Here is a 27,723-nt window from a genome sequence, read left to right as displayed (position 1 = left end):
CAAAAGTGGGGATAGAACACCACCCTGTGGCACCCCTTGTTTAATTCTTCTTGGTTCAGATGATTCGTTTCTAAATTGCACCGATGCCTGCCGACCACCCAGATAATTTGCGGTCCACCTTTTAAGACATGGGGGAAGGGTATACGCTTCCAGGTCTTGCAGTGACGTGCCATGGTTGACCGTATCAAAAGCTTTTGATAGGTCTAGCGCAACGAGTACTGTCCATGGTGGGGGTTTTGATTTAAAACGCAATTTATCTGGGTGCTAATGGCATTTTGCGCGGTGGCGTTGCTATGGAGTTTTCTAAAGCCATGCTGATGACAGGTTAGCTGCAAATTTGCTTTGAAGTAGGGGAGCAAAATGGCTTCAAGCGTCTTGGCTACTGGCGATAGCAGAGAAATTGGGCGATATGACTCTCCTATGTTAGCTGGTTTCCCAGGCTTTAGTAGCGGGACCACCTTGACCATTTTCCATTTTTCGGGAATGACAAACGTGGAAAGAGACAGGTTGAAGACATGTGCTAAATATTTGAAACCCTCTTTATCTGAGTGCTGATGGCTTTTAGCGCGGTGGTGGTGCTATGGAGTTTTCTGAAGCCATGCTGATGACAGGCTAGCTGCAAATTTGCTTTGAAGTAGGGGAGCAAAATGGCTTCAAGCGTCTTGGCTACTGGCGATAGGAGAGATATCGGGCGATATGAATCTCCTATGTTAGCTGGTTTCCCAGGCTTTAGTAGCGGGACCACCTTGTCCATTTTCCATTTTTCGGGTATGACAAAGGTGGAAAGAGACAGGTTGAAGACATGTGCTAAATATTTGAAACCCTCTTTCCCTAGGCTTTTAGCATCGGCTTGGCTATGCCATCTGGGCCAACTGCTTTGGATGGTTTAGCATGACCGATGGCGGTGATGGTAATTGGCGACGCGCTGAATTTATGTTTATGTGCGTCTCTGTTGGCCCTCCGTCTATCTTTGTCGACCGTATAATGCATTATATATTGTCGGCAGAAAGCGCTCGCGCATTTTTTCGCATCCGACAGCACTTCATCGCCAATGGCGATGGAAACTTTGTCATTGTGCCTAGATGGATTTGATAGGGACTTTTCGGTGGACCAAAGTTTACCCACACCGGCAGAGAGGTTACAACCGCTTAGGTGCTCCTCCTATTTCGCCCGCATGTGTTCATCCACAAGCAATCTGTCGCGTTGGTTTATATCCCTTATTTGTGGGTCGCCGGGATCGAGCTGTCTTATAAGGTCACGTTCTCTCGCTAAATTTGGGGCCTTCGACGGGAATTGGGGCCGAATTTCGGGAATTCTACCGGCGGGAATGAAACGAGCCGAGGCGGATTCAATGACCTTGCGGAAAGCACGCTCCCCTTGGCGGGCATCAGTCGGGATAGGGAGGGCAGCAAAGCGGTTGTAAATGATTTGTATTCGTCCCAATTTCCTTTTTTAAAGTTTATGAAAGTTCGTTTTTCTGTGACGATGAAGTCGGCGGTACGCTCGAGCGAAATAAGTATAGGATGTGGCCAATGTTATCATCGGCTGCCAGTTGACGCAGCTTACGAGCTCTGCGCTCCCGATTGAAATATCCGGCGAACTGTGACAGCTTCCTACCATACGTATGGGGGCGTCTCCGTTTATTGTGCAGAACGTCGTTTCTTCTATTTGATCCGCTAACATCTCACCCCTACTGTCCGCCCGCAAGTTTGAATGCCATAGATCGTGATGGGCATTGAAATCGCCTAAGATAATGCGATTGCTGCCAGTGAGTAAGGCGCTGATATAAGGGCGGTATCCACTGGGGCAACAGGTGGCAGGAGGGATGTAGATGTTTATGATTTCTAGGTTTGCATCGCCTGACCGGACAGATAAGCCTTGACGTTCTAAGACATTGTCCCTGCGGTCGATGTCGGGATCAAATATATGTTATTGCACAGAGTAGTTTATGATAAACGCGAAGCCCCCTCCATTTTCGCTCTCGCGGTCTTTTCTGTGGACATTATACCCAGAACAGGTCTGCAGTGCAGATCTTGCTGTGAGTTTAGTCTCTTGAATCGCAGCAATGCGAATGTTGTGCCGCTTCATGAAGTCGACTATCTCCGTGATCTTCCCAGTTAATCCATTACAGTTTAACTGCAGAATTCTGAAGTGCATAGGGGGAGACGTCGTCACTCTGGTAGTAAGTGGCGGGTGACTACGCCTGGGTTGTGGAAGGCTAGCACGCAACTGCTGTTGTGGCCCTGGGACTGGACGTCCTTGGGTTAGCATTGGTGTACCCGGTGTATTTGGGTATGCGGCCTGGCAACATGGCGCAATGAAACCCGTCCAGGGGTTGCCGTCGCGGAGACCAGAACATCTAGGGAAGTGGCACCATCCATGGCAGGAGCTGCATTGGGCGGATGTTGCAAACATATATATTATGTGCTGGCAAACGGTGCAAAGGGAGGTAGGGACTAAGAGTCTGTTTCTCTGACCTACACAATTGCTGCTGGAAAAGAGGAGGGGAGCAGACGGGGGCAGGGGCTGATGCTCGGCATTGCTCCCGTCTCTACTACGGAGATTGTAGGTATGAGTGGGAGCAGCCGTATGAGTTGGTTGCGCCGTGGGGCGCGAGCAGCAGCGGGTACTTGTTGTTGCTTGCTGAGCAGCGAGGCTGCTGGAAGGTAGTGGGGGTGCTAAGGCGCAGACTACGGGACGTCCTAGGGCGTGAACAACAAGGAGCCACAAAAGATTTATAGAAGTTACGTGGACGTCTGGTTTTGGGATCTAGCCCAGAACAACCTGTCCTATGCAACCATCCCTTACACGAGACACAATGACAAGAGTATGACCGTCCTAAAAAGATTCCTTTCCGGCAGATGCAGCAAAACCATTTCTCAGGACCGGGGTCAGGAGACGGACCCGGATTGGGTTCGATACCTTCCTGGAGCAAGAGAATATGGAGCAGTCCCGCTCCAAGGAGCTGCTGGGAGGATGACAATTTGTGGGAGGGACGCAACAAATTAAATGGGGTTACACTCAAATGACAATCCTTGGTCGGGAGAAATCCACAGTCGCTCCGGTGCATAGAATCGACTGCCTTGGGAAGCGCGGATTCGATAGGGCTTTACGGTGGACCAAAGTTTACCTACACCGGCAGAGAGGTTACAACCGCTTAGGTGCTCCTCCCGTTTGGCCCGCTTGTGTTCATCCACAAGCATTCTGATGCGTTGGTTTATATCCCATATTTGGGGGTCGCCAGGATCGAGCTGTCTTATAAGGTCACGTTCTCTCGCTAAGTTTGCGTCCTCCGCCGGAAAATGAGTTGGAATTTCGGGAATTCTACCGGCGGGAATGAAGGCAGGTGGTCAGATGCCAATGTTACCATCGGCTGCCAGTTGACGCAGTTTACGAGTCCTGCGCTGACGATTGATATATCCGGCCCAGCTTCCTATAATACGTGTGGGGGCGTCTCCGTTTATTGTGCAGAACGTCGTTTCTCCTATTTGATATGTTATTGCACAGAGTAAATAAATAAATAAATGTAAGGCGCGATAACCTCCGAAGAGATCTAAGGCCGAGCTTCTCTTCCAATTTGCGTCGTGCTCCTCTTGATTTTTCCCTACAAATTGGCCGGACGGGACCTACATGTTTTATGCCGACTCCGAACGGCATCTGCAAGGCAGATGAATTTTCACTGAGAGCTTTTCATGGCAGAAATACAATCGGAGCGCTTGCCAGACACTGCCGAGGGGCGACCCCGCTTAGAAAAATTTTCTTCTAATTGAAAAATCTTATTTCTAAAATTTTGATGTTGCTTTGCCCGGGAGTTGAACCCAGGGCATACGGTGTGATAGGCGGAGCACGCTACCATCACACCACGGTGGCCACCACATTGCACAGAGTGGTGTATGATAAAGGCGAGGCCGCCTCCATTTCCGCTCTCGCGATCTTTTCTCTGGACATTATACCCAGAACAGGCCTGCAGAGCAGATCTTGCTGTGAGTTTAGTCTCTTGAATCGCAGCAATGCGGATGCTGTGCCGCATTTGGGTACCCGGTGTATTTGTGTATGCGGTCGGGCTACATGGCGCAATGAAACCCGTCGGGGGGTTGCCTTCGCGGAGACCAAAACATCTAGGAAAGTGGCACCGTCCAAGGCAGGAGCTGCATTGGGGGGATGTCGCAAACATATATATATTCTGTGCTGGCAAACGATGCAAGAGGAGGTAGGGACTAAGAGTCTGTTTTCCTGACCTACACGTAGACTACGGGACGCCCTTGGGCGTGAAAAGCAAGGAGCCCCAAAAGATTTATGCACGTTACTTGGACGTTTGATTTTGGGATTTAGCCCAGAACAACCTGTCCGATGCAACCATCCCTTACCGTCCTAAAAAGATTATTTTCTGGCACACGCAGCAAAACCATTTCTCAGGACCGGGGTTAGGAGACGGACCCGGATTGGATTCGATACCTTCCCGGAGCAAGAGAATATGGAGCAGTCCTGCTGCAAGGAGCTGCTGGGGGATGACAATTTGTAGGAGGGACGCAACAAATTAAATGGTGTTACACTGAAATGACAGTCCTTGGTCGAGAAAAATCCCGAGTCGCTCCGGTACATAGAACCGACTGCATTGGGAAGCGGACGACCTGTGTCTTAAACAGCTGTTCTTTATATTGATTCATGTTCTTTTGCGATATATTTTGTCAATTGAGTTATGTTACTTTCCACATATAAATTATAGTTTAAGTTTATAATTAATGTGTTTACATATTCATATTTAGCACGCACTTCCTATATTACGAGCATTTATTTTACCCCAATATGCCCAATGCCCGGAAGCACAAACTGAAAAGTACAAGAGATACATCGAAATATTAAAAGAAAATTCGAGGCAATTGAAGTTGAACTTACAGAAACTAATGGAAAGCGATTTTGGTGATCTTTGGAAAACACTGTACATGTGCTACAATCTATTAAAAGTTGATGGACTTTCAGTAGGATCATTTCAATTTCCCAGCTTACATATTACGTCGTCGTGGTGTCATTTAAGTTACAAGTCATTGCTACGGTGTCTTAATTTTTATTTGGTGAGTTACGTTAATTTTCTTATTCGAATTTTGATCGATTTTTACGAAAGTCTTTCCTCATTTTGTACCCTGCAGGAAAAACATCTAGTTCAAAACTGGCGCGCTTCAATTACATTTTGAACCACAACTAGTCCACCCTCTATCTCTTTAACATGCTTTCAACTGGCGAAATTAACATGGAGTTGTCTTAGGCGGTGGAAATCGTAATTCAGTTACCGAACTAGATAAAAATGTCCACACTAGAACTTCTTTTATGAGAACTTTTTCGATTCGATAGTTTCCAACTAGCTGAAAAAATCATTAGTATAGATCTGCTTATTGGTTCTATATCGATAGTTCTGAACTGGTGCAAAAATTTACACTTTAGATCTAGTTCGCTTGCTCGTATTGTTTCTTCGGTTCCAAACCAAATAAAAATTCTGCATAAATTGGAAATATCAAGTCTTTTTTTAAGATAGTTCTGATCTAGCAAAAATTCGAAATATTTTAGGTGGTGCCTTTTCCACAGATTATATAGCCAGACCAATTTCCATATTATATGCAATGTTTCCGATTTACTGAAAATGCTCTCTAAAAGACTTAGGCGTGTTTAATACGAAATGACTCAAATATAAGTCGCTTGTCATTGTCTATATGCACTCTGTTGTTGCGGTAAATTTGCCTTGGTGTCAATTCTGTCAATTTTCTTTCAAAGACGAATCTCCCCAAAGCTAGCAATAGTTATATTAAATATGAAGTATAAAAACCGAAACTGTCACTTTTTGACCTAAAGAGAATGATTACCTTCATCGAACGAGTACTTATTTGGTAATTTAACCCTAGTTCTGCCCCAGAAATTTGTATCACTAGTTATTGACTTCTCTACATTGTACTTATACAATAATTTATTTATTTGCAGGTAGACCAAAGCATTACTGATGAGTGCGACCCTAAAGCCTTCTTTGGTCCTATTTGCGACAGCTCTTTTCAGTTTTTAAAAGTACTTGCTGTGCTAAAAGCAGATATTTATTCTTGTGTATTTTCGAATGATAAAATGGCATTCTTTTATAAATATTGCGCTGCAGTTGATATGATTATTGATTCCTTCCCGCCGCATATAGCAAATAAACGCCACAAAAGTATTGCAGAATATTTTATACGGGACAGTATTTTGTTTGTCACTCAGTTTCTTCAAAAAGGTATTAAAATTAACATGTAAATGTTTAACTTGTAATAAACGTATATGTTTTTTAGTTCCGTATACTGAATTGCATCAAGCGGGATTTCTGTTCTTGCAACACCTTTTCGAAAAACCCTATCTTACTGTTGGAGAAGGCAAAAGAGTAATAAATGATCATTTGAATGAAATAACAAAATGCCTTATTGCCTTCCCTCATAATAACACTTGTTTAAAATTGTTAAATAACCTGATTACCGAATACAGTGAAAACGCAATGACTTTTTATCAATTTCCTGAAACGGACAACTTTACGATGCTTCGTGAAATTCAAAATAGCATTGAAACATCACCGAAAGGCATTAAAGATTTATTAAAAATTTTAGAATCATCAATGTTAATTCAAAAATGTAATGGTAGTCTGGGAACAATCCGTCAATATGTAAGATTATCTACGTGTTTAAATGCTTCATTATAATATGTATGTACTGTTAATTTTTGTAGGTAGGCAAACATAAGGTAGAACTGTGCTCTGAAGGTAAGTTATTTTATGACTTGATTCAGCGGCTTTTGGAAGTGGTATGTAATGCTGAAAACACAAATTTACGTCTGGAAGCAGCGAAATGCCTGGGAGAAATAGGCTCCTTAGATATAGCCGATTCAACATTCTATTTTCAAACTCAATCAACCTTTTATGAAAATGTAAGTTTAATTATAACTTTATCACGAAATAGTATCTGCAGCTTATAAACTAAAAGCAGATAAAGCTATAGGTCGGACTTTAACTTTGACAGAAAAGTTCAAGCATACGAACATTAAGAAAGCGATATTTCTTCTTGTAACAGTGCTCAGCCCCATCCAATAGGCGTAATCACTCACAAATTGTCATTTATATCCTCTAATTGAAGTAAAAGAAAACTTGCAGCAGTTTCAATAGGGTTGGACCAAGGAGGCATGGGTGTTAGACGTTGGTTCCACTTTGTAATTGAAAACATTGTTCGTGTCATGTAGACACACATTCTCTGATTCTGCTTAAGCAGGGGTAGGCGTGAGCTTGGCACCTGCTGGGGCGACCATATATGTATACGATGAACGAGACCAGCCCCCAGCGGGTAAGGGGGTCAGAATATGCCCGCGGTAGGTATGCCTGTCGTAATAGGCGACTAAAATACCAGATTCAAGGGGTGTGTAGCGCAACCCTTCAGGTTGCCAGCGCAATATATAGCTTCTCCAAACCCAATTGTCAACCTCACCTATCCGCGGCGAATCCTGTTTCACTAACAGACGAGGCTCTGGCGACCCCAAGCTCCTCATGGAACTTGGGGGTGGGGAAGGAGGGGATGGCCTGAAGGTTTAATGTGGCCACATAAATCGTTCCCGAGATGGTCGGGCTAGAACCTTAATGGTGCTGTGGTACCGGAGCGTACCGGATCTGTATCCGGCAAAGGACCATCACATCGATAACACTGCCCAAAGCCTTCGGGGAGCAACCTTATCGCTACAACAACATGAACGAGAGCACAATGGCTACTTCGATGATCGTAGAATAAGGAAGTATCGCGCGCTCTACTGCGGGTGTCGGGAATTGGGCTCGCAGGACATTTATCGGCATAAGAATTTAATGCTTATCTGATTTAAACGGCTAAATTTTTGAGTGTCAAAAGTTCGAAGTGCTTGTGAACATTTCTCCTTATAATCCTGGTAGACGGGGCCTATCCATCAGTTGTCTGTTAGGATGCCCAGGTTTCTGAGTAACAGAAACTTTTTGTTCATTACTTAATTTCTCACCTTTCTGGGGAGTACTATGATTGTTGTAGCAGTGTTTCACCCCATCCAATAGGTGCGACACCACCACAAATTTTCGTCGATACCATCCTACGGAAATCCAAGGAATCTTGCAGTTTCAACCAGGGCTGCAAAATGATCAGGTTCATGAACCGAACCACCCGCTATTTTGGTGCACGAACCGAACCGTGTTTTTTCTTAACTCCAAAAACCGAACCGAAAACCACCCAAAAAAAATGGTTCGGTTCGGTTCAAAATAAAGTTTCAACAAAAATTACAACTTATTTTGTAATTCACCACTTTACTTGAAAGTAACCCTCTAGGATAAATTGCATACATTTTTCCTCAATGGCAACGCCGTGAGTTGTCACTTTTGATAGTAATAGCGTCTACTGTACGCGCCTGTCTGTGGTCAAAAGCTTGTGAAAAAATAAACAAATTTACAAAATGAGTTCAAACCCCGTGCATAACAACTTTGTATATGAAAGAGCTTTTTCATTTTTCATTTATAACAACTATAACACAAACCACATACATATGTATAATTATAAAAATTTTGAAGTAAATTTAATCAAATTTTTATAAAGTTTCGAAACTTTTTATTAACAGTTTTTAGAAAATTTCGGAATGTTCAGTCTTGGAGCTCATTCTATTTTAGTGTAATAGTGTGAAAGTTTCAAGTAGATGAGAATTACCGTTAATTTTTTAAAATTTTTTTCCCCGAGGGTGTTGCCCATATCTTCCATATAAAAACAGATTTTGTTCATGCGGTGTATGGAAAAAAATGTGAACACTCTCTTGAAACTTGGACATTATTACACTACAGTTAGATGAGCTACAAAACTGCACTCAGAAATTTTTTGAAAGTTTTTAATAAGTCTGGAAAACTGATGAAAATTTAATTAATTGTTGGGAGCTTGTGTTATAGTTGAAACGATATTTTAAATTGGAATTATTAAAAACTAATAAATAAACAAAATTTGGGAACAATGCCGTTTTAAAGGGAGATCATATTATTTTTCACATATCCGTATATCAACGTTTATAAGCTGAATGCCTAAGAAAAGCAAAGAAGACATTTACATTTTCATGAATATCTTTTAGTTCCTGTAGTAATCTCGTATCTAAAATTTAGTAGGTATGTTTTATATGTATATTGAAAGCAGATGATTGAATATTTTTTCTTCTCTTAAAAATACGACTACTTTCTTATGTGCAGAATATATGCGTTGGAAATACTCCCTATAGGTATAGTGAAGCATTCTACCATTTTCGTTCCTTACATTTTGTAATAATGAACAAACCGTTTGATAAGTTTTATAAATAAATACATACATGGATTTGATCTCAATAACTGTATTTTATTTGTATGCCTAAGCACACAGATCCCAAGTGAAGAATTTTAAATTTTGTATACTATCAATACTTAGTATTAAACGTTTGAACCACTTGAACCGAACCGGTTCAGAGGTAGCCGCGAACCGGTTCAATTTTTCCTGAGTGGTTCCAACCACTGAACCGATTTTTGAGGCGATTTGCAGCCCTGGTTTCAACAGGACCAGAGAGAAAGGGTACTAGAGGTCCATATTGAAATTGAAAAGATGGGTGGTGTCATGCGTGGACACGTTACAAGTAGAACATACCTTGTTGGGGTTGAATCTGGATAGGTAAGCGTGTTACAGTATCCAGATCGAAGTTGAGCTAGAGTGAGAGCGTCTCCCTGGGGACTGCGGGTTTAAGAGTACTTGACTTTAAGAACGGGGTTCGGCGAGCAATTCTTGGCATAGAGGTCCGATACGGTTTGTTGAATTTCTCTGAGGACCTTTTTGTGTTTTTCTTCTACATATGGCTGAGTTTTCAGGTGCCGTATTTCGTCATAATGCTTGCGGAGATGACTTTCTAAGTCCCTGGGAGTGATGATGAGCGTTAAGACACTCTAGTGCGTGAATAGCAAGGATCCAAGTAAGAGTAAAAAAATTTCGGGGTATGAGCATTGAGGGTTAGTTCAAAGCAACACATTCCATGTAACTATCCTTTGCATGAGACACACTGACAAGAGTTTGACGTCTTATTTCTTTATTTTCACCATTTAAGTAAAATTTATGGCTATATTCTGTAACTCGATTCGAATAGAAATGCGATTCGAAAGCTGTCAAATCACAAACATTTTTTTTTTTCAAATCCGATAGAAATATCTTTCGAACCGAGTTACATAATAAGGCCCTTAATGGTGTTTCAGACGATTTATTTTATTTAGTACTGTTTTTGTTTTTTTTTTTTTTTATCTGTTATTATAGAAAAACTGAAAAGCCACTATTCGAACATTTTCAAAGTTTATAAAGTTGGCCGTCCTAGCGAAAGAAAGCCTCATATACTATTATTTAAGTGTTATGGTACCAATTCTTTGCTTGTACCGGTACTTACTCTAATTAGATTTAAGCCAATAACAATATAAAATACTATATGCATGGTAGTTTTAATCCAGTAACATACATAATTTGTATTCTTATAATTGATGTATTTTCTAAGGTTGCTAGTCCACAGGATAGAATAGAGCTCTTTTCGATATGTCTTGCGAAAATCTTAGACCACATGTTAATGCAATTCGAAGCCAACACATATAAGACTTTGTTTAAGGTAACAGCTCAGTTAATCAATACAAAATATGGAAAATCCATTTTAGGTAAATAAAATGGTACATTGTAAGTAGCATGTATGTAATACATCTATATTGGCAGCAACTTCTCAATGTAAAAAAAAAAAATCCGAAAACACTACCAACAAATCAAAGCCGTTTTATGCATGAATTGTGTACGTGTGAACAAATTTTCCAGTTCACATTGATTGAATAAAATTTGAAATGATCTGGTAAATGATTACAACTTTAATAAGAATAAAAATCGGCGGAAAATGTAGAAGGTTTGAAAAAAAGGCAGACTCCATCCAACTTTTAACGAAAAAGCAGTAATAGATTTTAAACGTAGTAAGAAGAAGCTAACTTATTAACTTTGTTAATATCCGCGTGAGTCGCGCTAAGCATTGTACCAATAATCAATGAAAACGTGAAATAGGGGGTAGAAACAGGAAAACTTATGTTACTATTAATCGAGGCATAGCACAAATTGTCAAACAAATCGGTTTCAATCTGCCAAGTAGATTAAAACTGAATTAAAGGTAGCACTAAGTGATATGACAGTAAGGGGAAGGCTTCTAGAGGCAAATTTATGTGCCCGAAGTCCAAGAAAGAAGCCGCTACTAACAAAAAAGAATAACCATATGTAATGATCTACAAGCAAATATCGTAGTATTTTATTGATTGGTGAGTCTAAAATTGCATATGTTGGACATAATCGTGCTGTACAGACGTGTTGTGTTATCGCTCTGCAAACTTAATTTTGTTTTATCTGGTTTTCTGTTTTTTCTGCCAATATTGGTGCAATGGATAGTTTCTGTGCTAAGTGCGATAAGAGTTTTGGCCGAAGTGAGCCTCTAATTGTGCCATGCGGCGGTTTTTGTAAAAAAATCTTGCATCCTACGTGCTGTGAAGGCAACATGTCTGCATACGATGTAGAATTGCTAGCGGCATCTCAGTTACTTGTGCATGGAATGCTTGAATGCCTATGACAAGCTTTGTAAGGCATATGACAACGTCTTGGCGTCACATAAAGTTGGCCTAGAATCTTCCTTGCTTGCAATTGATGTGAAATTTAAACTTTTGACTGAACAAATTGCAGAAGTAAAAAATGATATTAACATTCATGTTAAATCAAAAGCTAATTCTCACAAAAACAACGATGACTGTGTAGATGAGACGACTGATGGTATCAACAAAACGTCAAGTGTTGTTGCTGCGAGAACATTGCGCAGTGATATTAATAGTTGCGCGCTTACACATGTGTCGTTGTCGCCGTCTCTTGTTATCCACGTTCATCAGTGTGTACAATGCCATTTTTTCGACCGATCACCTGTTTTTGCAAGTATTAATACTGCTGTAAATAACTGTGGGCCATCGTCTACATTGCTTTCTACTGCTAACTCAGATAATGAAAAGAGTAACATGTCTTATGCCTAACAGCTCGCGGCTCCAGCTGTAACTGTTAATAAATCAAAATCTACTGTAACTAATGCCAATGCTGCCGATACTGCTAATGTTGCTGATACTGCTAACTATTCGACTGCTGATAACATTTCTGTTAACTTTAATGCTGAAGACATTGCCAATAAAACTGCAAATGTCCACGCTGCTTCTGACCACATAGCCGCTGATAAAGTCAACACGAATGCTAAACCTGCACCCCTACACCCTTGGCTGTAAATAAGATTTCTCACGATAATGCAACATTAAATGTTGCTGCTAAAACTCATGTTGAAATCACTGCTGTTAATGATAAAACAACCATTAATGACAATGCTGCTTCCAGTTTCACCAACACAGGTGGTGATTCTACCTCCGCCGCTGTGCGTTTGCCTAATGCGGCAGTTACGTACGTACGGACGTTTGTCGTACGAAACACGTTTGACCGAACTCTCAAGCCCGTAGGAATCAATGTTTGCGTCTGTGTACATGTACATAACATATTTGTGTGTGTATTGTTTACAGATAAGCACTGTTGCCATTGACCATTTTGCATGCATGCTTATGGAAACATCAACTTTTTCCAATTTAATTTTTGATATTGTAAAAGGTCGGAATAAATATTAAATAAGTATAAATAGATTACATATTTATAATCTGCACTTTTACATAATTATTTCGAATTATTTTCACAATTTTTCAAACTTTAATTAGGTGTTTTTGCATAAAAGTGCAAACGGTCAAAAATTAGCGCACAAAAGTTTACTAGGCAACTCTGTCTAGTGAGAGAGCTATCAGCTGACACGTTCGTACGGAAAAAATTAAAATTGTTTTGATTTCTACGTTCCGGGCTACGTACGTACGGGCGTTGCACGTCGGTGAGTTTTCGTTTACATTGCACACTCATAAGATAGGTCGTGTCAGCTGACACGCTTTTGGTACGTACGTTCGTGAGTAACTGCCGCATAATGCTGACAATGCGCAACAGAGGCAGGTGACTGCCATGCCGCCTCGCAGGGCAATTTTTGTATCTCGCCTTCATTCTTCGCTTACGGAAAATGATATTATTAAGTATATAGAAGATAAGCTAGACCTTTCACAACCTATTAAAATAGGCGTGTATAAATTTAATTTTAGTTATGATAGGGATATTTCATCGTTTAAAATATCAGTGGCAGACGCTTATTTTGATAGAGTTATTGAACATACATTCTGGCCGAACCATTCAGTTGTGCATTTGTTTACAAAAAAACCTCACGCCGCAGGAACTTCAAAAAACTCAAAAATCTCTGCGGAAACAGTGAAAAAATAACCATCCCTACCAAAATGTTCGCGGCCTAAGATCGAAATTAAGTACCTTTTTTCTCAATAGTTTTATTTTTACTTCTCAAGTTATAGCTTTTACTGAAACCTGGTTAAAGGCTCATAATTTTAACTCTGAACTCTTTTCATGTAAATATGTTGTTTATCGGCGTGATCGTGAATCTAGAGCAGGTGGTGTCCTTATTGCTGTTGACTCGACCCTTCCATCTTAGTTGCTGCTATTGGACACCACAAATGGCATTGAATTCATAGCAGTAAAGCTTGCCTTGCACAATTTTAGTTTGTTTATCTGCTGCCCGTATATACCGCCAATATACCGCTGCTCGGATATACACGTTTATACATGTCATAGCACTGTTATTTGTAGTTTGTACTCGCAATTGCGAGACAAAGACCGCCTAGTAGTTCTTGGTGATTTCAATTTATCATCAGTAAATTGGATCAATACCATCGACTCAAATTTTATGACTCACACTACTCAGCACGAGTTTTTAAATAGCCTGCTAGATACATCTCTTCTCCAAATTAATAATATTTTAAATTCTAAAAGGAAAATCTTAGAGTTAGTGCTTACAGATGACTCTGCGGGTATTACTCTAACCCGAACTCCCCCCCTCCCCCCGCCCCTTTTACCTTCCTGAAGGCCCTCTTCATCCTACGCTTGAGATAGTACTGGATGCTGTTCAACCTGTGATGCTCGATGTTTCTAAGCCGAATTCCCGACCCCGTTCGAGATGTTTTTCAAAGACGAATTTTAGTGAGCTCAATAAATTGATTTCTGCCCATGACTGGTCGACCTGATTGATAGTGTTGTATAGTGTTGCATATTCAAAAATAGGGCACTATTGTGAACGAGTGAATGAAATGAACATACGAATGTGCAGATAAACAAAAATAACAAAATAACAGCGTGGCGGCAGGGTGACATAGATACAAACAAACACACGCATTTCATGTATTTTGTTTTTCTAATTCTCTGGTTGAGTGTCAAAAACATACTGCGCTAGAAGTAGAAATGTCAAAGCAGCTAAAAAAAGTAACCATCTGTATGGTTTTGCCATAATGAAAGTGTTTAGCTAGTTGAAGCGTTTTTTCAAGCTCGCTTGCAAAAAAACCCATTTATTGATAAAGATACTGTTCTTAATAATCTTCTTGCATTGAAACCGATATCTTCACCGGGTCCAGATGGTGTTCCTAGTAGTGTACTTAAGTACTGTGCTGTCAGCTTAGCTGAGCCTATCTTTAAATTATTTAAACTGTCTCTGGAATCCGCATCATTCCCATCTATTTGGAAACAATCGTTTATTATACCTTTGCATAAAAAAGGTAGTAGGTCTAATATTGAGAACTACAGAGGCATAGCTAAGCTCTCAGCTATCCCTAAAACTTTTGAGCAGATAATTACATACCAGCTTCAATACATGTGTAGCTCTTTAATATCACCTTGTCAACATGGTTTTGTGCATCGGAGATCAACAGCTACCAACTTGTTTGAACTTACGTCTTTTGTTATGAATGTATTTTTAGACTGCAAACAAACAGATGTAATTTACACCGACTTTAGTAAAGCATTTGACTCTGTTAGTCACGAGCTCTTAGTTCACAGACTTGATCTTCTGGGCTTTCCAGCGCCTTTATTAAGTTGGATTTCAAGTTATCTTGAAAATAGGACTCAGCGAGTTTTCTTCAACAACAATCTTTCAAAGTCGTTTGATGTAACTTCTGGCGTGCCCCAGGGTAGCCATTTGGGTCCATTACTCTTTACCCTGTTCATTAACGACTTACCAAAGGTTATCTTACATTCTAGAGTTTTTATATACGCAGATGATGTAAAACTTTGTTACACATATCTGCCTTCAAACTTGTTCTGTTTTAATCAGCTTCAGGCCGATCTTGACTCATTTCAAAGCTGGTGTACTGCAAATTTACTTTTTTTGAACTGCTCTAAATGTAAGCAAATGACTTTTCACCGTGTGAACCCGGTCCTGTTATCTTATATATGTACTTAACGGCAACCCTCTGGAGCGGATATCTGTTGTAACTGATGTAGGTGTTATTTTTGATCCGAAATTAAGTTTTACCACACATCTTTCAACCACTATAAACAAAGCAACTGGTGTATTTGGTTTTATCAAACGTTGGGCTAAAGAGTTTGATGACCCTTATTTCACAAAGATCCTTTAGACCTCGCTGGTACGTCCTATTCTCGACTACTGTTCATGTGTTTGGTCTCCAATCTATCAAGTCCATATTGATCGGCTTGAGTCGGTCCAGAGACGGTTTTTAATTTTTGCATTACGAGGTCTCAACTGGGAAACAAGTACTCATCTTCCACCATACAGGAATAGGCTTCTAATTAATTTGCCATCTCTAGAGAATCGTAGAGTATTACTTGGCGTTATGTTCATTCACAAGCTTGTCATTGGCGTGATTGACTCCCCTGACCTAATCAGTCAACTAAATTTTGCGGTTCCTGCTAGGGCCTCCAGACATTTTGTGCCTTTTTATTTACCTCTATGCCGGCAAAATTTTGCTACAAACAGTCCTCTGCGTCATTGGTGCTCGCGTTAAAATGATTTGTATAACTGCATTGGCTTTGAATGTTCGTTTGCCGCTTTACATACTGCTATACTATTAGGTTTAGCCTGATATTTTAATTTTATTTTTTCTTATACAATGTAATGTCAAATTTTTATAACATTCTAATTTTCTATGTACCTCTTTTAAACTTTTTAATTTTAAGAATTGGCTCTGTATTTAGATGTATCTCTGTCTATTACAATAATTAGTTGACCGCTTTGTGTTTGCGTCGACTTTAAATAAATAAATTAAATTAAATTAAATCCGCCTGTAGCTGTATCTCAACCGAAGTCCACTGGAAAACAGTGATGAATGGCGGATCAAAAGTTTAGGTATGAGCATGATACAAAAAATGGAGGTAGTTCCATTTAGTGTGACGTTAGCCACTTGACTTTTACGGGGACAATGACAATTTCACCAAAAACAAGCTACCAGATTGAAAAATGTTACGAATTTTTCTAATTTTCATGGATTTCATATTAACGAATACGACTAAATTACTTTCATGGTTATTTTAAATAAAAAAAAAAAAAATGAGCCCCATGCCATGGAAATATTTTAATACGAAATAAGCATGGATCGAAGTATGCAAAGCAAGGGAATATAGCCTTCTTAAGTGTCCGTACGTTTGCTCAGAACATTTTGACAAAACATACACGTTTGTCAATTTCTTGCTCAAAGAAGGTCCTTATAAACCGACACCACAATTTCTTGATAAATTGGCTACAAGTCCACATTTTTTTTTCTTTATTGTATGATTCAAGCGTTGCGCTTTACGAGGGAATTGTTAAATTTTTTTTTGGGAGAACACTACCCTGTAGCTCTGCAGGTTAGCCACTAGTTATGAGAGTGTTTCTGCCCGTTGTACCAGGGGTTACCTTGGGGCAGCCCCGCCTATATACATTCTATGCGCTTTTAGCATTGACATAGATGTGGACTTTGGAGGTACACTTTTTCTCAACATGCCTTGAGAAATATCTACTGTAGGGCATGATAATAGGCCATGCTAGAACAACAGGATTTTTCGTGTATTTTTTTCTGTCTAGGGGTCAAGCTGCCATAAAGATATGAGTCATCCACTATTTTTCAATAAAATTGCATGTTTTACTATATTCTCAATCAATATATATGTACATAAATCGTGCTAAAGTATATTATTATTATTCCCAGATGACCAAAGCGTTTTCATCCTAAAGGAAATATCCATCTCGAAAAACCACAATTTCGCCTTAAACATTAACGGTATGGCAATGCTTCTGGCAAAACAACAAACATTAAGCCTTATTGTAAACTTCGCGTGAATGCAATTCCCAATGGAAAAATTCCCACATTTGTTCTGTTCTCATTGTGAACTTCACATGTGAAAAATTTCCCATTTTCGAAAAATTACCCTAACCGTCAACAAATTTTTTTCCACGTGAATGTATAGAATTTTTTCGCAAAACTGAAAGTGGGGTTAAGAATTATTTTATATCACATTAGGTCTATAAACAAAACTCAGTTGACTTTCTTGGTAAGCATTATGGCCGAAAATCCTGAAATAGGAAAGGGCTTCCAAAAAAAAAATAAAGATAAAGTGCTGGCTTTTTGGAAGAAATTGAACAATTCCCTCAATAGCATGGGCCCACCATCAAAATCAATCTCCGAATGGAAAAAGGTGACTATCAATGCAATGTGGCTATGGAATGTGCCATAATTTATATAGCCATTGCTTACAGGTTTGGATTGATCAAAAACGATACGTACGAAACAAGGCTGTCGAAAATACCAAAAAATAGGAAAAAGACCGGTGGAGGACCTTGCAAGCAACATGTTTTTTCTGTATTAGGACAGTCAATTTTGGATATAACTGCGTCAGTAGCAGCTGCGGAAGGTGTCGAAGATGGCAAGCCTTTTGGTTTGAATGCAACGAAATCAACTGGTAAGCGACGTGAAAATAACAGTAGTGATGAAGACAACAGCTCTAGTGAGGACTCTGAAGTGGAACTTAGTTGCATGGACAATAGCTTGGACGAAAATAGCACCGAAACTGCCGGTGACACGCAAAGGGAAAGTGCTTTGCCTGCACAAAAAACCAGCCAGCAAACTCGCAAAAAAATTAACCCTTCAGAGCTATTAAACATTGACTTAGATGGTCAAAAAGAAATGAATGCAACGCCAGAAAGGGCTTGGAAATCCAGAGTCATCTCTATACTGAAATAGAAGGCCACTTAAAGGAATTAAACCAAGGCCTCGAAAACTTTCAAAATATTCAAATCAGTTTACTGAAGGAAACAAAACGCCACAATTCGGAAATTGAACAGCTCAGAAAAATTGAAGTTGACCGTAAACTCATACTTACAAACAGCCAACTCGAGGTTGAAAACTTGAAAATACTAGCTGCAAAGAAAAGCTTAGGCATTAATTAGAATGTTTCGAACGTTTTTGTAAAAAAAATGAATTTTATGTACTTTGTTTTTTCATATTGGTAAAGCAAGATTAACAATAAAGCCGCTTTTGAGCTAATACAAATCAGACATTTCTTTGAAGAGTGTCATTCAATTATAAAAACACTTTGTTTTAAATTTACATAAGGCAATTGCCTATATTTGCTCTAATACGCTTAGCCTCATTGAGGTATGATGAATGCGATTCAGATTATTCAAACTGCACGTGTTCAGAAATTTCCGGTTGAGAAGCTCTATTTGAAATAAAAGGGTGTCATCGCACCGATACTTTAAGCATATATTGTGCAACGCGCAACAGACATTAGTAATTTGAGCTGCTTTCTTAGGCGAATAATGTAGCTCCCTGGCTCCTAGTACATACCTCCATCTATTTTTTAAGACGCCATTGGTCCTTTCCACAATGTTACGTCCACGTGCATGAACCTCATTAAATTTGCTTTCTGTGGAGCCCTCTCCCGCTGATCTGTGGGGTGTTAGCAACCAAGGCTCCAGTGGATATCCAGCGTCGCCTATGAACAAAATTTGATTTTGGGACTTACATATTTCATTAAAATTTTACCTAGCAGCCAAACATTTCTAGTGCCTAGCAAGTAATCCTGTTCCATTGAAACCCTCAATTCACTTGTATTCCAAATTAATGAGTCATGGCAGGCTCCAGCGTGTGTAGCATCGACGTATCTTATTGCCATTTTGTTATCACATACCTGCAGATAAAATTATTAACATGCGTAAAAGCATACACAAATTTTACCAATCTACCAGCAAAACATTCATACTATAGTAACCCTTTCTGTTATAATATAAGTGTTTATTATTCCTAGGGCCTATAATTCCAACGTGTGTGCCATATATGCAGCCAATAATGCCTGGGATATTAAATTGTTGATGAAAATCCAAAGCAATTTCACGCATTTCGTCTTTAGTAGGCCATTTTATCCACTGATAGCAAAGGCACTCCTCAAAAACATCCAATACTTCAGACAAGACGTGGCTAAAACTTGACTGCGATAAGCCAACATCCACTTGCCTCCCTACTCCTTTTTGGTATGCTCCTTCACCAAAAAATCTTAGAGCAGCTGAAAGCTTTACGACTGTGTCTATTGCAAAACGTTTACGTGCCACTGGCACACCACTGTGCAATGCAGCCAACAAATATTTGAACGCCGGCTTATTTATTCTATACAATTGGTGAAAGCTATGTATAAATAGTTAAAACGCGATTATTTATTTGGTTTACGAGTATAATTATTTGCATGTTTACCTTGCATTGGGTAATTCAAGGGGATTACACTTGTCGCGTAATATCCTCCTGGACCCTTGTTCAGCCAATTGCTGACTGGTATTAATTTCTTCTTCAATTAAACAAAGGCGTAAGTAAGCTCTAATCATTACAATTTTAATATTTAACGCAAAAATAAAAATGTTTGACTACACAACAGCAATTTTTTCTGCAAAAATTTGTAAACAAAACATGAGTGATGTTCACAATAGCATATTCGAAATTCGAAAATAAGGATTGATTCACATGAAATTAACGATACGAATTTTTTGTTCATGGGAAATAAAAAATTCATGGGATTGATTTATTCACATGAAGTTTACAATAAGGCTGATTGTGAAACTTCAAAAATCCCAAAGTACGTCAAAATTTTTTGAGTGGAACTACCTTCTTTTTTGTATCATGGGTATGAGGCTGTTTTTAAATGAGGACTGTCTATGATGCGAAACCCGCAGTTGTAAAGAAAAATAGTTTTACAACAAGATCTTATTTAAGAAAAAAATCAAATGGCAGGCGATTTAGAATTCAAAATTCACCACCCGAAAAAGCTAGCTGATGAAAATGTGAAATTTAAAAACATATTCTGGTAACCATCGCCGTGTGCTAAGTTCGTAATTTTTCTCTTATATCAATATTAGTAGGAAAAATTGTGTATATCTATATGAGCCTGTCTCGCTAATCAAAGCACTGCTGCTATTTTTATTTTAATATTGAATTACTATTTTAGGTTGTATTTTTTTTAATGCCAAATTCAATCGTATATATTATTTCGTTGCATTTTGAACAAATGCATGTAAACAAAAATAATCGTTTTTCTCGTGTGTATAAATCACAAAATATTTAACTTAAAAAAAAAAAACTGCGAGTACTGCTATTTTTTTGTTCGCAACTGTAAGTTATATTTGTTTATAATGCTCTCATCGGCACTAGGCTTTTACTGCCAACATAGATGTATAACATATATGATAAATACACATATGTATGTATGTCATATTTCAAATTGCAATTTTAATGCTTCCTCGCACAGAACTCTTTCCGTATCTGGCAATTTTTCAAAGCAAAGACAAGACTAAGCAGGATTGGGATCCACGTCACACCCTTAATACACTTGATTGGCTTTTCATATTGCGCTCAACGGAAACGCTTGCTTGGAATAAGTGGATTTGTGCATTCGTAAGTCAAATATTCAATAAATGCGGTTGGATGATGCTTTCGGATTTAGCAAAAGAGGATGAAATTTTTGCCAATGAAATACTTTTGCCTTTTATAATGTTTCTAATGTCAAACAAAGAGCTTCACATGGCAAACCTTGTGTCTATGCTTGAATACTATTTTAAAGAGTTGTACTTGGTCTTGGAAAAAAGCAGCAACAATCAATTATGTACTCGTTGGATATACAAAGATAAACGAATAATAAGAATATTTCTTAACATTTGTGAATGTGTTCGCATAAATAATGAATGGTAAGGTATTATGTACACATTTAAGTATTAGAGCACTTAAAGAATTTTGTTGGTAGTTGTATAAGGCAGCAAGAAACTCTAATACACGTCGGAAACTTAAAAAAAGACGCGTTTCGCAACCAGGATCGCGAATCTGAAACGGAAATTACAAATTTTCTTCTGTGAAGAGATATTTGCAAAAGAAATTTAAAATTTTCATGTGGTCGTTGTTGTTGTACCGATAAGGACACTCCCGGAAGGTTTTGGGGAGTGTTATTGATGTTGATGGTCCTTTGCCGGATATAGATCCGGTACGTTCCGGTAAAAAGCATCGCTAAGAGACTAGCCTGACCATCTCGGGAACGATTCAATATTCACATTGAACCTTCTAGGCCATCCCGCCCCCACTCCCTAGTTCTGTGGGGAAGTCTGGGTCGTCAGAGTCGCGTCTGCTAAATATGTGTACGATACATGCATATTTAACAGGATTCGCCTCGCGTAGGCGATGTTGACACTTGGGTTGCGTAACCTATGAATTGGACTTATCAACATAAAGGGATTCATGTGGTTTGGGATCAAAATTATGTGCGAGCAAAGTACATTTCTACAAAAGTTTTTTTCCTCTGTACATTAAATTCCTGTGGTCGTTGTAATTTGTGGTACACAGAAAAAGGAATTTTGTGGAGATGTAATTTGCGCGTATATAATTTTGATCCCAGATCACTGTTGGACCAATTCAGGTTAATGTTTTACAAGCGCGACCAAAGACCGCCAATGCAGAAATATTTCGGAGCGATTCGGTTTCTCGATCCTGGGACCTTTTTTGACACCCCTCCCAGTGTTCTTGACGTGTGTTAAAAGAGTGTCATGCTGTCGATAGAATTACCGATTTTTTTTCTGGGAACCACTCTCAAAAGCTAAGCTGGAGGAAAAATCTTTTCATAGGCCGGCTTGTCTATCTTTAAATTTCATTTTTATACTCAGCTGAGCACAGATCACAGAGTTTATTAATTTTGTTCGCATAACGGTACCCCGTAAAGGCATAAACTAATCGATATATATGTACATAGACTTCTATATATCAAAATGATCTGGGCGAAAAAAGAAATCCATTTAGCGATGTCCGTCCGTCTGTCCGTGAACATGATAATTTGAGTAAATTTTGAGGTATCTTAATGAAATTTGGTATGTAAGTTCCTGGGCACTCATCTCAGATCGCAATGAACGACATCGGACTATAACCACGCCCACTTTTTCGATACGAAAATTTCGTAAAACCGAAAACTTAGTAGGTGGGTTGACCTTATGACGCAGAATAGAAAATTTGTAAAATTTTAGGCAATGGGTGTGACACCGCCCACTTAAAAGAAGGTAATTTAAAAGTTTCGCAAACTGCAATTTAGCAGTCGTGGAAGATAGCATGATGAAATTTGGAAGGCACGTTATTCCTGTTACTATATGTGTTCTAAATAAAAATTAGAAAAGTCGGTTGAAGCCACGCCCAATTTTTATACACAGTCGACCGTCTGTCCTTCCGCTCGGCCGTTTACACTTGAGCAAAAATCGACATATCTTTACTAATGCCATAATTCTATACCAAATACGAAAAAAGGGATGAGACATGATTGGATTGGTTTTTTGAGGCAACATATAACTTTAGAAAAAACTTTGTAAAATGGGTGTGACACCTACCATATTGTAACGAATTTACTGCAATTCCTCTTATTTGCAACCTTCTGCTAACGTTCGAATCACTAAACTGTTGAATAAATAACTCCACTATTCAATAATGCAAAATGACCTTTATTAAAGTACTTCACAATAACACTTCTATTGATCGCCAGATAGCGTCTTAAATCAAATTCATTGTCGTGCCTCTACTGTTGCTGCCTTCTATACTGTCCGGTTTCATCGCCGGCATATTTCTAGCCGCTCCTATTTCCAGAAATTACTAGTTAGTTATCAGCTATAAATTTCTCAGCTATAACCACAGATGCACAATTTTTATAGCTTCTCCCGTAGCCCTTGCGCGTGTATATGTGAGTAATACTTGCACACTTATTGCATACTTTCAGGAGTATTTCATATATATGCATGTGGTTGTGCGTTGCTTCTCCGCTGCGTGTACGTACATATGTGTAGACATAATGATTAATTTGGTTATGTGCATACGAGTCACTGCTTAGTATCGGCTTAGAGATGATAGTACCCCTTAGTGTTGCTAGTATTCGTCACAATACTAAGTAGAAGAAAATAAAAAAGTTCTGCAGGGCGAAATCAAAAGCCCTTGGAATCATGGCAGGACTAACTGTTCGTGGTATTACATATATAAATAAATTAGCGGTACCCGACAAATGATGTTCTGGGTCACCCTGTTCCACATTTTAAAATACTTTAAAATACTCATTAACACCTTTCATTTGATACCCATATCGTACAAACACATTCTATAGTCACCCCTGGTCCATCGTTATGGCAATATCTCGAAAAGGCGTCCACCTATAGAACTAAGGCCCACTCCCTTTTAAAATACTCCTTAATACCTTTCATTTAATACCCATGTCATACAAACACATTCCAGGGTTACCCTAGGTTCATATTCCTAAGTGGTGATTTTCCCTTATTTGACAGAGGATGAAGGAAAATCATTCCAGAAAACGTCGCCCAGAATCACAAAAAGGAAAACAAAAATTATGTAATTTTATATATAAAATTATGTAATACGTAACCCCGGACGAGTGGTAAATTTGACACCAGCCTGGTATATGTCCGCTTATACAACAATACCCACGACTGTCCAAACACAACTGAATAATACTAATAGGATAAAGAGAAGATAGCAAGAGAATGAAATTGATAGCGCTCAACTGAAGATAGTAAGAGAGAAAACAAACTACGAGGGGTAAAATTTACCACCACCTCAGTACTTAAAAGTTAAAAAAAAATGTTCAAATAAAACGAATTGATAGCTGAAGAAAGATAGCAAAGGCTAGTTGCTGCACTTTTTAGTATTACCATTTGTATGTATCGATGAAAAAGACAATTTTGTCTACAAAGCTCTCAGCTGAGTATATAATGTTCGGTTCCACCCGTACTTAGCCTTCCTTCCTTTTTTTTTTAGACAATTTAATATATTTAGAGCCCTTTTTTAAAACCTAAGTAAAACTTTTGTTCGTGGTTCCGATTGAAAAAAAATATATTTTTTTACACAGCCAACGCAATTAAAACAAAAAATATATTGCAGTACCGTTCCAATGAATTTGCTACATGTTGCTAAAGCTAGTAATTATTGCCAGGCGTATTTTATATCAGCTATTTATCTGGAGTTATGGGCCTTGTCGGAACGGGATAGAAATGATAAGCAAACAAAATTTGAAGAAATTTTGAAAAATTCTACGTTTCAGGAAATCGCTACAAAGGTAACAGCACAAACTGGCCGCATGTGGCCGCGCAAACCTAACTATCTCATACCAAGCTTGAATATTAATGCTTCGAAAAGATTACCAAACTCGTGGAAGCTGGAAAAACAACTTGAAAGATGAGCTGTTTGGATTTGCGTAGCTACTAATGTATTTGCAAGTCGGTTCTCCGCAAATCATATCGCTAATGGTTGGAATCGTAGTTCACAATCAAAAGAGATATGTATGTATGTACAAACCCAACAAAAAATTTGAACTTTATATAAGGCTTATTTCATATGGCCAAAAGGCTTTTGCCAGCAGGCCTTAATTATTTATTTATGTATATATTTTATTTTAGTTGTATGGCGTATTCCTTATAATACTCCCTATTTTTCTATACTTATGCCAGGCATAAGGTTTATCTGAAAGATAACGTTATGTATAAGGCTAATAGCCTTTATAAAATAAAATTATGAACAAGGCTTAAACAAGGAATTATTATAAGACATTAGGAAGAATCATCATCAATTTTTTGGCATTTTCTTAACAAATGTTTGTTATTTATTTATTATTTTAAATTAGTGAACCTAATATCTCCGATTAATTCAGGCCTTTCGCATTCGGAACCTACAATAGTTCGCCCTCTATCTCTTTTACATGCTTTCAACATGGTTATCCAGCCGAACTTAAAAATATTTTACCTGGTATCTTTTGCGACGGAATATAATACAAAACCCATTTTCGACTGGCGAATTAACGTGGCGCTGTCCTTGGCAGTGGAAATTGTCTTCGTTGCATTAACTAAATTTCCGAACTAGAAACTTATTTGCCCTTTAGAACTAGTTGGTTTATTGGCAATATTTCGATAGTTCCAACCGAACACAAATTCTACATGTTGCTTCTAGTACGATTTTATCGCCTTTGTCGATATTTTCGAACCAGTGGGAGAGGCTTTAAAGGGTATTAAAAGAAAGCATATTCATATTCGAAGCTCTTCAAAACTAGTGGTCGTTTTTTTGTAGATAACCTATTTATCTAATATATATTAAATATGAAATATAAAAACCCAAGTTGTCGATTTTGGAGCTAGAGAAAACTAGTTACTTCCGCACTAGTACTTTATTACTTTAGAGTTAGTTCTGAGCTGCTCAGAAAACTACAACAAATACGCCAACAGCTCACACGGCCGCTCCAACCCATCACTTCAATCCCCGTAACACGGAAAGGATCAATGCCGAGCACCAGCCCCTTCCCCGTGTTCTCTCTTTTTTCGGCACCAGCATACGAGTAGGTCAGGGAAACAGAATCATAATCCCTATCACCTTGCGCACCGTATGCCAGTACAGTATACTTTTACGATATCCACCGAATGTAGTTCCTGATTTGGATGATACCATTTTCCCAAGTCTGCTTTGCAGACCTGCTCTGGCTAAAAAGATCGTGCAATAGGTATTGGAGGCTGATTCTCTTTTATCATACAGTACATACTTCCCTGATATCAGTGGCATTCTCACTGGTGAAAGTCCGATTATTCTTGGCGATTTTAATACCCACCGCGATTCTGATATAGCATACGAGGTGTGTTCAAAAAGTATCGCGAATTTTGAATTTCCGCTGGTTACGTATATTCGAATTTCAATTTTTTGTGGCGTTATGTTGGTACTCATGTCTCTCACTTATGCCAACCAGCTCGGCCATTTTGAATGTTCACTTAATTGTTGACAGCTGCTTTGCTTGCATGTGTTTTGGCTCGTCTTCGATTTTTACCTATTCAAAAAATAAAAGTGGATCATACAACCTGAATCAAATTTTGTGTGAAAAACGAAACTAAGTGCGCGGATGCATTCCGAATGTTGACTGTGGAATACGGAGAAGCTACCTTGGACTGAAGAAACGTTTATCGGTGGTACAAAATGTTCTCAGAATGCCGAGAAGATGTGAACGACGAAGAGCGTGCCGGACGCCCAAGCACTTAACAACAGACGAAAAAATTGATGAAGTGAAGAAACTAATACTGGCCAATCATCGAATCACCGTTAGAGAAGTTGCTGAGGACCTAGACATATCGATTGGCTCGTGCCATTCGATTTTTATCAATGATTTGCGCATGAGACGGGCCGCCGCGAAATTCGTACCAAAATCAATTTCGACGCGACTTTTTGTCCAAAAACAACACACTAATGATGCCTTAGCCACCGTATTCCCCAGATCTGGCCCCCTGTGAATTTTTTCTTGTTCCCTAAACTGAAGAGGCCCATGAAAGAACGACGCTACGCTATGATAGACGAGATAAAGACGGCATCGAAGGAGGAACTGAACAAGATACAAAAAAATTAATTTTTGAAGTGCTTCGAAGATTGGTGTATAATATCTCATGCGGATTACTTTGAAGGGGACAAAATAGATATTCATGAATAAAAAAATTATTTTTGAAAAAACTCAAAATTCGCGATACTTACATGTCCCTAGTTTGGCGGTCGTCAGGATCTTGTTGTCTTATGTCACATTCTCTCGCTAAAGTTGCCGCCTCCGTTGGAAAATGTGGATTACGGGAATTCTTCCATAGGGAATGAAACGAGCCGACGACGGAGATTCAATGACATTGCGGGTGTTTCCAGTTTTTTACCTCGCGAAACCTGACACTCTCACTTGGCGACCTTATTTATAACGTCCACATGGAAAATGTCGATTACGCTACTTGTCTTACATCCTAAAGTACTGAGGGTAACATTCGATCAGGATCTATATTTTGGCGAGCATGTAGCCGCGATTGTACCTAAAGTCCACAGCCGTAAAAGAGCCCTCAAGTCTCTTGCCGGCAGCAGTTGGGGCAGAGATAAAGAAACGCTCATAACCACTTATAAAGCAATTGGCCGGCCGCTTGAAGGCTACGCGCCCCCAGTATGGTCGCCGAACCTGAACGAAACACAATGAAGGAAACTGCAGGCCTGTCCAAACACCGCGTTAAGAATTGCTACGGGAGTCTCCATAACATCATCTACAAAGTGAGGCGAGAATACTCCTCATAAAGGAGAGAACCGAAACGCTGATCAAATAGTTTGTGCTCAATGATTGAAAAGGCCGCTCTGATTGAAGAGTCCCCTTTTCCCAGTAACTTAGGAAGTCGCCTCCAAAATCATTATGAAGAAATCGGGCACTTAAG

At 39.1% G+C, this 27,723-nt stretch overlaps 2 protein-coding genes across 11 annotated transcripts in view; one reads left to right on the top strand and one right to left on the bottom strand.

Annotated features, from left to right (window-relative positions):
• Window positions 1-27,723, bottom strand: part of LOC137249931 (uncharacterized) — a 281,596-nt gene that overhangs the window by 197,333 nt on the left and 56,540 nt on the right. The gene's annotated exons all lie outside the window — the stretch shown is intronic.
• Window positions 1-27,723, top strand: part of tefu (Serine/threonine-protein kinase tefu) — a 261,095-nt gene that overhangs the window by 192,153 nt on the left and 41,219 nt on the right. For all 10 annotated transcript variants that reach the window (XR_010952623.1, XR_010952624.1, XM_067782012.1 and 7 more), the window contains 7 exons: window positions 4,767-5,072; window positions 5,971-6,250; window positions 6,306-6,670; window positions 6,733-6,930; window positions 10,543-10,696; window positions 20,745-21,180; window positions 24,404-24,578. Coding sequence is in view for 8 of the 10 variants with exons in the window: in XM_067782012.1 (XP_067638113.1) it covers window positions 4,767-5,072; window positions 5,971-6,250; window positions 6,306-6,670; window positions 6,733-6,930; window positions 10,543-10,696; window positions 20,745-21,180; window positions 24,404-24,578 (1,914 nt within the window). In the remaining 2 variants the exon portion in view is untranslated. The remainder of the gene's footprint in view (window positions 1-4,766; window positions 5,073-5,970; window positions 6,251-6,305; window positions 6,671-6,732; window positions 6,931-10,542; window positions 10,697-20,744; window positions 21,181-24,403; window positions 24,579-27,723) is intronic.

Source organism: Eurosta solidaginis, chromosome 4, assembly GCF_040869045.1.
Source record: "Eurosta solidaginis isolate ZX-2024a chromosome 4, ASM4086904v1, whole genome shotgun sequence".
Lineage (NCBI taxonomy): Eukaryota > Metazoa > Arthropoda > Insecta > Diptera > Tephritidae > Eurosta > Eurosta solidaginis.
The sequence above is the reverse complement of the archived record's forward strand: the minus strand, read 5'-3'. Positions and strand labels throughout refer to the sequence as shown.